This window comes from Elephantulus edwardii, unplaced genomic scaffold (genome assembly GCF_000299155.1).
Source record: "Elephantulus edwardii isolate Elephantulus edwardi_28Jun2011 unplaced genomic scaffold, EleEdw1.0 scaffold00003, whole genome shotgun sequence".
Taxonomy (NCBI): Eukaryota; Metazoa; Chordata; class Mammalia; order Macroscelidea; family Macroscelididae; genus Elephantulus; species Elephantulus edwardii.
Genome location: NW_006399753.1, coordinates 20,509,186 through 20,521,142, shown reverse-complemented (window position 1 = coordinate 20,521,142; position 11,957 = coordinate 20,509,186). Strand labels below are relative to the sequence as shown.

General features: G+C 43.1%; 1 protein-coding gene across 1 annotated transcript in view; it reads right to left on the bottom strand.

Moving 5' to 3' along the window:
- Positions 1-612: 612 nt before the first annotated feature.
- SNTB1 (syntrophin, beta 1 (dystrophin-associated protein A1, 59kDa, basic component 1)) overlaps positions 613-11,957 on the bottom strand; it is a gene marked incomplete at its 5' end in the record, with an annotated part of 288,235 nt that continues 276,890 nt past the window's right edge. The window contains 3 exons of the mRNA XM_006879471.1: positions 613-705; positions 4,101-4,291; positions 11,153-11,349. Coding sequence (XP_006879533.1) covers positions 613-705; positions 4,101-4,291; positions 11,153-11,349 — 481 coding nt within the window. The remainder of the gene's footprint in view (positions 706-4,100; positions 4,292-11,152; positions 11,350-11,957) is intronic.

The window sequence follows — 11,957 nt, the reverse complement described above, 5'->3', positions numbered from 1 at the left end:
CCCCTACTCAACATATGCTAATGAGAACACTTCCATATCACTTTATCTCTCTGAAAGATAATTCACTGGGGGTAGGGGGAAGTAACAGCTGCTTCATACTTAAATAAAAGCAGGGGAAGGTCTCCATTTGAAGTACTCTTCTGTCCCTAACACGGAAAGCACAGAATTAAAAAGAAATCACAGTAAAACAGAGGGTGATTGTTACTGAGGGGGGAGAGAGAGGTGAAAGGTCCATTTTTCATCTATTCATTCCTTGCTTACCTGGGGGAACCAGTTGCCTAGAAACTGGCATGACTACGATCTGTGCATGCTGTTCTAATGACCGTGGCCTTGGAGGTCGTTTAAAAGCTATGCTGGGTAGTTCTCATCACCCTCAAGTCTCTCCCCATTTATGATATTAAAAAAGACAGCTGAGCTCTCATGTCCAATATGGTTCTTTAAGGTAACCGCTGCAGTGGCTGAAACGGGCAGAAGTGTCTGGACAAGTCACACGCAACTCCTGAGCCTGAGGGCTGACAGTAGCATGCTCCGTCGGTGCACTGTGCATGACAGAGGGATCACCTCCCGGTGGCACCCCAGCCTCTTTTCCTCAAAGGCAAGTCGCCCCTCTGTTCAAGCCACCAGCCCCAATCTTGTTATTTTAGCTGACAGGAATGAATGAATGATGAAAACAATTGGTTTGGGGCAAGAATGAAGGTCCAGTTGCTGAAATAAAAAAAAAGAGAGAGAAGAAGAAGAGATTTTAAACTGATGCTCGATCCAGAATGATGATTTATATATCAAACAAATCTACATATGTTGTACTTTTTAAAAATCATGATTATTTTAAATCCCTACCCAAAATCAGATAAAAGAGTAAACCTTTGGGCTTATTCCTTCCATTTCATCTTTTTTTTTTTAACCTAAATGTTGTTGTTGTTGTTGTTGTGTACCATCAAGTCAGACAGACAGACTCACAGCTGACCTTACAGCAGGTTCTCAGAGGTGGTAAATCACATGGGAAGAGATTACCCATCTTTCTCTCATGGAGCAGCTGGTGGATTTGAACCGTGTGCACTTTGGGTTTGCAGCATAACTCCTTACTGCTGTGCCACAAGAGCACTCTTACCTCAACAGTTTCTGTGAAACTTAACGAACTTGAAAGAGCTCTGGTAGTGTAGTCTGTAGCCAGCTGCAAGTGCTAACTGAAAAGTTGTGTATCTCTGGTGGTTCAAGCAAGTTAGTGACAAACTCAGGGGTCTCCTACATCACAGTTTACTCTGTTTTTCTCTCTTAGCAAATGTTCAGGGCACTGTGTCTGAAATTAAGGAATGCTTTTGTGTTGCTACCTGAAAGGTTGGTTGTTTGATTCCCTGAGCGACTGTGGGAAAATGAAAGGCAGTCTCTTCCTTCTGGCCTCAGACACCTGACAGAGGGTCACCAACACAAGTCACAATCAACTTTATGGCAGTGGGACTTGGGAGTTCGAAACTGAGCTTATCACCGTGTTGTACTGGTAAAGAAAAAATCAGATCCCTCCTAAATCTTCTAAGCCAGCTCATAATTACAGGCAGAGAGGCTGACATTTAGACAGAAGTGATTTTCCTCATGGGCCAAAACAGCCTTGAATTTGTAAAACGAGGGTAAAAGAGGACAGAGGACACAGAGGCTGGTTCCCTTTGTAAGGATGAGTCACCTTGAGAGAAAGAAGTACATACTTGGCTGACTGACAGAGTAACAGCTAAACTAGAAGTATGCTTAGTATAAAGTACTTTTCAATGACTTTACCTACAAACTTGTGTCTCAGATTGAACTCTGACTGACATATACATAAACAAAAATTTCTCATCAAATTTTGTGGATCTCTTGGAAAGGTTAAAAAAAATAACACAACACACACACACACACACACACACACACACACACACACACGTCTAGATGGAAATAGCTCTCAGAAAGTGAATACAGACTGCCTGTTGACACAGGAACCGACTTTATCATGCCTGCCTGTGACATTCTGTGACAGCTTCAATACAGATCAGTCCTGGCATTGGCACGATTTAGAAGCACAGTGCTAAAACACTACAGGTCACAGATATTTAAGTGTGTAACAACTAGCTGAAAAGGCTGGCAGTTCAAATCCACACTGAGGCACCTCAGAAGTAAGCCTGGGAAATCTACTTACAAAAGGTCAGAGTTTTGAAACTCTAAAGCAATCGCTTCTCTCTGCACACATGGGCTCAGCAGTTCAGATCAACTGGATGACAAAGAACCAAAACAGAGCTCTTTTATTAAGTGTTGGTCTAGACCTCTCAAGATTGCTAAAGAACAACAATGTCAGTTTAGAGACTAAGGTGCACCTGATCCAAGCCATGGTCTTCTCCACGAACTTGCTATGCATCAGAGAGCTGGAACATGGCTAAAGATGACAGAAGAATCAATGCCTTTGAGTTTTGGTGCTGAAGAAGAATACTGAATATACCATGGACAAGAGAAAAAAAACATTTCTGTACTGGAAAGAGTGAAACCAAGTTACTCTTTAGAGACAAGGATTTTGAAGTTCTATCTCACATACTTTGAGCTTGTGGCCAGTAGGGACCGGTCTCCTCCTGTGTAATTTACTGCCTCTGAAAACTTGCTGGAGGGTCAGCTGTGGGTCAGTTCTGACTCAAGAGCAAACAATAACAAATGTTTCTGTTAGTAGGCAATCACGTTAACTATTTCCACCCAAGGATGCCAAGCCCCTATTAGGCAACTTGAATGGCTTTCAGAGAATTACCAATAAAGACTAATAGGAGCATCTGAAGGGGTTGGAGAGAGAGAGGTGTGAAGGGAGAAGGATTACATAAACTGAAAGCTAAAAACTAAATTGAAAGAACCAGAATTTCCTAAAATGAAAATCTGCTCTATGTTTTACACTATCTTCATTCTTATTCATCAAGTGGAAGGTGAAAAATATTTGTTGGCTAACCAGGTGCCTTGAGAGGATCTCACAGAGATTGTTCACCTACTGCTGAGTCAATTCCAACTCACAGCAACCTGGAAGAACAGAGCCGAGTTGCTCCAAAGTGTTTTCAGGCTGTGATACTTACAGAAGCCGATTTCCACATCTCTATCCCATGAACCACACTCTGGTTGACACCAAGTCACGGTTATGCATCAGGAAACAGTCTTACCATGTCCCATAGGGTTTCAATGGATGAGTTTCTCTGAAGTAAAGGTCAGCCGTTTTGTTCAGGGCCACCTTTGGGTGAACTCAAACCTCCATATGAACTATTTGTAATCAACCAGGGACTCTCAGGTAATACCTTAAGTGGTGAATGTGGTGATTTTTCTGGATATTTGACATTAGCCAAGATCTTTTGTGTCCTTTTCTGACCCTCTCTCCACCAGGGTAGAGCTGACCCATTTCTTGTTTCTCTTCCTGCTGTCTGACCTTCTCTCCACGGGGACAGAGTTATTAATCCAGTTCGTGTTTGTTTTCCTCCCTGCTGTAACCTCTACTTGGGCTCCCATGAGTCCCTCTTACTTCTCTGCGAATTCCCTGGTGTCAGGGACTTTGCATTTTACATCTCTGCATGCCTTCCACTTAGCCCAATGTTGAGGGGATAAACATGAGAGATACTTTAAAAGAATGAACAACACATTTTAGTGCTGATGAGGACCCTTTTTCTAATAAAGGTTTAATACTGACTTTGCAAAAGGTCCTTTCATTTAATTAAAATATTTATGAAGTTTGTAATGGAACCCACTGAGGTCAAGTCTACCTGAACTCACAGCAACATAAGGACAGAGCAGAATGCTCCATCGGGATTCTGAGCCTACCCGTCTTCACTGGAGCTGGTGGGCTTGAACTGCCAACCTGTTGGTTAGTAGCCCAACACATAACTCATTATGCCACCAGGGCTCCTTTGGAAAATAAGACCAAAGACCAGAATTCTGAAATAGCAGAATTCAATCAGTGTTTCTCAAAGACCAAATAAGACACACATCTGCAAGTACTTTGTTAACAGCCAAATATTATATAAATGTGAGGAACACTCTGTGTTTTTGAGTTACCATTAAGTGGCTGCAAAATGAAACATATATAATCACAAGAACTGAAAAATAATCATACATACAATCTCGCCATCCTTGCCGCCAAAATCTAAGTACAGCATCCTGATCCCATCATCTGAAGACATCTTGAGCTTTTCGTAAGGAGACTGGATGATGGTTTTGGTAAAGGCACCCTCCTGTGGTTCGGTGGTAATGGAAAATCCATTCTCATAATGTATGGTCAAACGGCAATCCTGGTTTTTATAGGTGCAAGCTGAGAGAGAGAGAGAGAGAGAGAAAGAATGAGACACACGTGCCCATAGAAGTCAATCCATTTTTCTTAGACACTTAACACTTCAAGTATCCTCAGTCCCATAGCTCACCTACAGATTTCTTAGAAATGTTAAAAAATAGGAAAGGTTCATGAGAATGATCTCTTTTGGTTTATTTTGATACTGGAACTTGAACTTCTCCATGGAACTAAGGAAAATTAGGGGAAAGAAATGCTGTCTGTGATAATCTACTGAACTAGATCTTGGCTCCAGCTTTATCTGACCCTCTGACAATGAGTAGGTGTATGAGTACAGTTGTTTCCCAATGGCCAGATAGGCCTGGTGGTCTCAAACCAGAAAAAACTGGCATTTGACTTAAAATAAGACACCTTGGAATCATCACCAGAATCAATCTCTCTCTCTCTCTCTCTCTCACACACACACACACTCTTAAAGTTTTACAGTAAGAAACATAAATCCTCCACATCATTAAAAATGTTACAGACCAAGGAAATTGGCAGTAAGTAGTTTTAAAATAATCTGATTTGTTATGTCTAAGAGTTCCCTTTATAGAAACTGAACGGAGTGCTCATTTAATCTTTTGAGTGATCTTGGATGCTGGAAAAGCTGTGGTGCAGAGTTCAGATGTATTGAGAATGTAATTCCTTCCCTCTGGCCCAATGTGGCAACTGGCCCTCTCAGGCAGGATCCGTGTGGTGGCCTCCAATCCCAAGGCTCAGAACTAAACCCAGGTCAGGTCAGGAGTCAGCCTTCGTCTTAGCTTCCCACTGAATTCAGACAAAGAGACCAGCATTTTAAGTTTAAAAGCTGGAGCAAGAGACGGCAACAAGAATCCTAGTTCCTGGCTAGGAAGAACTGTATATTCCAAAACTCTAAAACTCTTGATCAAAGATTAAAACTATTAATAAATAGTTTGAAATTCCAGAAGTTTCTAAAAGACCGTGTGGCCTAGGAGTTGAGAAGCTGCACTGCAAACCCAAAGGCAGGTGGTTTGAATCCACCAGCTGCTTCCTGAGAGAAAGTTGGGCAATCTCTTCTCTCATGTGAGTTACAGCCTCTGCAGACCCGCTGGAGGGTCAGCTGTGAATCAGTTCTGAATCAACAGCAATGAGTACAGTGCAAGGAACTCTAGTGACACAACGGATTAAGCATTGTGCTGCTAGCCAAAACAATAATATTTCAGGGTGACCAGCCACTTAGTGGGAGAAAGATGAGGTAGTCTGCTTCCATGAAGATTTACATCCCCGGAAACCCTAAGGCGTGCAATTCTGCTCTGTCCTAAAGAAGAGTTATGAGTCAGAAGTGACTCCATGACAGTGTATCCTGAGAGAAAGAAAATGGGCTCAGGACTGGATCAATGTCTAAAAGATCTTTAGGGAAATCAGGCCATTTTCTCACTGACACTGGGGTTGGGAGTTGAAGGGAGGAGAAACAAGAAGCTACGGACATACTGACTGAGATTTTGCTCCCTAATCATCATTAGCTCCGCTCAGCTTTACAAACCAGCTTTAATCTGCTTAAAACAGCTTTGAAAGAAGAAGTTAGCTCAATAAAGTAAGTGAAAAAAGCAAAAAACAGAAATGACCATGCCACAACTCAGGAGTGTTAGGTTTCAAAAGGCAACATCTTTTCTCTCTGTGCTATGACATTTTCTCACTTGGTGGCTACCCATGACAAAGAGGAATGTGAGGGGGGACAGTGGCAAAGGGTCTCCCAGCCCTCCTGCCCCCACAATAATAATGAGGGTGGGTATGAGAGGCCTTGAAACTCTGGGGGAAGGAAAAAAAAGCAGGAGTTTGCTGGGGTTGGAGCCAATAAGCATTTGTCTTATAATAAGTATGTCTGAATTAAGAGTCATGGTAGCACAATGGGTAAATGCCCAGCTGCTAATCAAAAGGTTAGCTGTTCAAGCCCACTAATCACTCCATGGCAGAAAAGATCTAGCAGTCTTCTTTTGTAAATACCCCATGATGGATTAGATTCAACTCCAACATACACCACATACTAATAAGTACACTCAGTCCCCAACCTAACGAGGTGACCTTAGGGAAGTGCTGGTTGAAACAGCTGGCCCTTTCCCAATTCACAGAAGGCATCTTTTTAAAAAAAATTTTTATTATTTTGTGTGTGTGTGTGCGCGCGCGCGTACCATCAAATCGGATCTGACTGGTACAGGAGGAGATTGTCCCTCCTTTTCCGGCAGAGCATCTGGTGGATTTGAACCATGCGCCTCTGGGATTGCAGTGCAAGAAGGTATCTTTTGACTTGTAACCAAGGACTGGTGTTTTCCACACCTGGGCTCTTGAGAGGTCAATGACCCACGTGGGCAGAGGCCCTTGGTGAGCTGTAAGTCAGCCTGTTAGCAGGGCTGGTATCCTCGTACAAGAATGACCACAGACACTGACACACACAGAGCAAGGCTTCACACCAGTGCTCCTCTTGGCTGATGCTTTCAGTTCTCCCAGCTGCAGAGCATTTGGGCCAATGGGCTCTCAGCATGGCTTCCAGAGTTCCCTTTTCTATGCTTGAACTTTAAAGTGATGCCTTCATATAATCAACTGGTAGGTGTTTTAATTCTGCTGGACCTCAAATGATAGTCTTGGCCTTTACATAATAGAATCAGCTATCTGAAGATGTTCTCAATCTACACAGGATAAATGGAACACATTATCAAGTTAATTGAAACTCTGATTAAAACATAAACCCTTTCCCCCGACTCGCGGCAGGCGTCTTTCAATTTGGGACTGGGTTGCACCTTTGGTCATTGCCATGGTTTCTCGGTGTCAAGCCTTACACATGCGTGCTATTCTCCGATGGCTGGTCTATCCACAGCGTCACCATCTTCCCTGTCAAAGTAAGAGTCTGGCTTACTGAGAGGGAAATATCTTACACAGCGTGGTGAACATAAAGAAACCGCACAGCTCTTGTTTTCTTCATTTGTTCCCAGAACACTCGAGGGACTGTACGGTGTATGATCTTCTTCGCCATTGCACATGGAACAATTCCATCAACTTTTCAAGTGGCTTGGACTCTTCAAAATCTAGCTCAACACGTTTGTCTATCTTTCCGTAGAGAAAAACCACCAAGAAGAAAAGCTTCAGAGACACCCCCAAAGTCCTTCAAGTGGTGTCCATCTTTTCCCACATCAATAACAGCAGAGTGAGGGCTCACGGTTTGAAGAAAATTACTAGAGGAGATATGGAGAAATACTACCACGTGGCGATGTGTTTCTTTTATTTACAATGTTGACTAAAAATGGCGATGTTATGAATTTGCACAACGTCCATGCACAGAAGCCTTCTCTGTATCCTCCCAATGCTACTGAAATGAGCATCGTTTCCAAACTACTGGTCATTGTTTCTCAGCCTTTTGGCAAAGAGCAAAGTTTAGTGATCTTGAGAAAGTTACTTTAAGATTATACTTTCTTATGCACACCCATGTTTACTGGGGCTTTGTTTGCAATAGCAAAGACCTGGAAACAACCCAAGTGCCCATCAACAAACAAATGGATAGAGAAGCTCTGGTATATTCACACAATGGAATACTATGCTGCATGAAATACTATTCAAAATGGGTGACCCGGTGGACATTATGCTGAGTGAAATATCTCAGTCACAAAAGGACAAATATTGTGTAGGGCCACTGTTGTACAGTGAGACTGACATTGGGGTTGAGGGAAGACAGTGAAGGAGGGGAGGAATGATGTGTACTGCATTGAAACAGATGAGGGAGAGAAATGCTTAAAAGGGATATATAACTGGGTATTATTGTCATGACAGGAGTCCAGAATGAAGGCTGCACAGTGGAGTGGGCTTGGGAGGAGGGATTCCATAACAATGAAAGAGTTTTACTTTTCAAGGAGAAGAGTGAATTGGACGGATGGAGGTGGGCAGAGAGAAAAGTGCAACAATGAATGACCAGAAACCCTACGTTTCTGTAAACTTTCATAAAAAAAAAATCCGTATGTTTTAGATTTGTAAAAGCTCTGTTAGCACAATAAGGGCAACAGATTAGGCACTGGTTGGAAAGTAGAAAGCTGAGTTCAGATGCTGGCATGGAACCACCAATTCCTATCTCCAAAATGGTTTCAATGATTTCTGCCCTCAATAGATCCTGCAGGCAATGAGTAAGAAGTAATGTGTAATAAGTAGGTAATTCTGAATTTCTAAGGAGTTCCGATGCTGCAGTGGCTTGTATGCTAGGCTGCTAACCAACAGGTACACAATTCAAACCCACCAATTGCTCGTAAGAGAAAGATGTGGGCTTCCACATCTTCCTCGGAAACCCTAGAGGAAGGTTCTACCCTATCTCACTGGGTCCCTATGAGTACAAACAGGCTTAAGAACAATGGATGGGGTTCTAGTTTTCTGAGCTTTTAAAAATAAAATACAACAGTGGTGTTATTCAGTATTTGTACTTTTGTGACTGCAATATTTCATTCAGCATAATGCCCTCCAAGCTCCACCATATTGTATAATGTTTTACAAGCTCATTGCTTTTCAGTGCTGCACAGTATTCCATTATGTGACTGTACCATAGTTTTCCTATTAATTTATTCATTGATGGGCACTTAGGTTGCTTCCATCTCTTTGCTTTGTGAGTAATGCAGCAATAAACATGGGTGTGCATTTAAAAAAATTAATTAAAAAATGATTATGCTTTCTTATGTGTACAGGAAACTGTTATGAGGATTAGATAAGACAGTTTATTACAACTTTGTTGTAAAATATATGTTGTAAAACAGTAAAATATTCGCTACACACACACACACACACACACACACACACCCGAATCAAAGCTTCCACAAAACAAAACTTAGACATTAATAATTCTGTCCCATATCATTCTTTTCAAGACTTTCTTCTTTTAACTGGGCTCAGAACCCACAATATGAAAGAGACATTTTATAACCTGACACATCCACTGTCGTTGGGCCTGCCTGCACTCACAGAGACCCTGCAGGACAGAGTGGAACTGGCCCATTATGTTTCCATAGCTATGAATCTTCACAGAAGCGGACTGCCACAGCCTTCCCCCACGGAGTGGCTGCTGAGCCCGCACTGCAGACGTTAGCCAAATACTTTACCAGTGATCCACCAGGCTTCCGGACGTGGTCTGGAATATCTGGAATGGAGCAGGTGCTCTACAAATACTGCGTCTTCCTTCTAGACACACATCTCAGCTCTCCTACCAACAGTACTTCTTTTTTAACAGCACTGTCTGAACAACCAAGGGAGAGCTGGTGGCCTAGTGCTAAGGAGCTACGCTGTCAACCCAAAGACCAGTGGTTCAAATTCACCAGCTGCACTGAGGGAGATGGATGGGCTATCTCCTCTTGAGTGGTTTCCTGCTGGGTGAAAACTTGCTTGAAGATCAGCTATGGGGTGGGTCCGACTTGAAGGCACACAACAACAACAACTACCACCACCTGTGAACTACACACCTCTTCGTTCATGCTGGGACAGGTGTTCACTTCACCAGGCTTCCCAGTCACTCTGTAACACCTACGTGGAAGTCTTTGCGTCCGGCCGTTCACAGCCTGGCTCTCCAGGTCTCAGCTCGATTCTGAGAGCTTTCTGACAGCTTGATTCTTTGATTAATCACCCAGAATCCACTTCTGTTGTTTAGAATCAAGAACCCAACTAAGTAATATGTGTCTCAAAGTTCTAGGAAGCCACCCAGGGGTCACAGATAGGACAATGACATTTGACTATCCCAGTTATGTTTTCTAGAAAGAAAATAGAACAAAACAGTCAAATCCTTAGACTACATTTTAGTGAGGCACACGCCACTGTCGTGTGCTGTTGAGTCAACTGTGATACACTACTGACCCTACAGAGTTCAATTACCCCATAGGGTTTCCAGGATTGCAAAAGATTTCAATAATATTTATTGCACTTTCATTGTGACCTAAGTGAATTCCATTCACACACATTGTGTTTTACAACATGACCACCATGTAACCACACCCTTCCCACTTCCTCCCTGCAACTCTCATTCCCACCCATCATTTGCTATTTTTCCTTTCCTGACTTTTGGGTTTTGCTCTTGGACAAATGCTGCTCATTAGATGATATACAGCCGGTTTTTCTAAGGAGCGAGAGCCTTTCCTCCCAGTGTTAGTTAGTGTTCAGTTTAAAGTCCTGTCTATTTATTGTTTGGTCAAAAGTTGAGGTATGGGAGTGAGTTTTACTCCAGATTTCCCACTCCCGGGAGTTCTGCCGTCTCTGTGGGACCACTTAGCTTCACTTTTTTTCCCCCATGCTTTGGAATTTTTGTCCACATTTTGCTCCACTCTATCTAGAATCTTCTCTCATTTTAGGGTAGTCAGCAGTGGTAGCTGGGCCTCATCTAGCTTTTCAGGTCACAGGGTCATGGAATTTGAGGTTTACAAGGACATTAGCCCTTTGGACGAATTGTTTCTTTGCTTTTCTTTCTCTTTTGTGTTTCTTTGTAGGGAGAAACCAAGAGTTGTTACCTTGGGTGTCTGCTTACAAGTTTCCAGCTGTCAAGTCTTTACTCCGACAGGACTGTTCGTGAGTTTCAGCCCACCTGTTGGTTTATCCTGAAAGTTTATCCACTGCGCTACCAGGGCGCCCTAACAGATTATTGAGCCACACACAGGAATGGTCTCTGACATATGATATAACGCGGACCAACCCTGAAAACATTCTGCTAAATGAAAGGAGCCTTTCATAGTTCCCTTAATATAGAAAAATTTAAATTTAAACATAACACTATTCTAACTTTAGGCACTCCAAAGGCCAGTAAAGAAAACCAGTTTGAGAGGCAGATGGAACTGTGGGCCTCTCGGGAGGGAGCCCGGGCCCAGTCATACTCACCAGTGGTGATTTCTGTAATGAGTTCAGCTGAGTGGTGACATCCCTGGACTATGCTCCTTGTCCAGTAGGACAGGTCTCGGCTGGTCTCTGCCCTGAAGAGGTGGGTTTCAATCCCTTGTCTGGTACCAGTTCGGGTTGCAAAGGACAGATCCACACCAGTCTGGGGTGACCCCTTCCCAGGACCTGAGTGAACCAGCCTAGAATTTAAACAGAGGGAGAGAAAAAGAACTATCAAAATAGGGATCACTGTATCTAGCCGGCATGTTGTTGTTGTTGTGAGGTGTCATCAAGCCGATGATGGTACAAAATAATCCTGGGAGCAATAGATCAAACCATGCCCAATCAGACAGCTTCCTCACCGTCTCTGATACGCTCAAGGCCGTGGTTACAGCCACTGTGCTAACCCATCTTGTTATGGGGAGTGCTAACAGGCTCTCCTTTCATACAACACTGTATTAATCCATCTTGTTGAAGCTCTTCCTCTCTTTCTATACCTTTCTCAGCATGATATCTGTTTCTATCTAGCGTGTGTGTGTGTGTGTGTGTGTGTGTGTGTGTGTATGTGTGTGTGTGTTGTGGACCACAGAGTCGGAACCAATCCATAGCTGACTCTCGAGTGAATTTTCAGAGACAGTTACTTCCACAGGAGGACACTGTCCATCCTTCTCCCGCAGAGCAGCTGGGGGCCTCAAACTGCACACCTCTGGGGCTGCAGTTCAGCTTCTTGCCACTAGGCCACCGGAGCTCCTAGAAAAGTCACAAAAAAGTCTCTCATGTTTCTGAGCTGGAACCAATCAGGTCTACT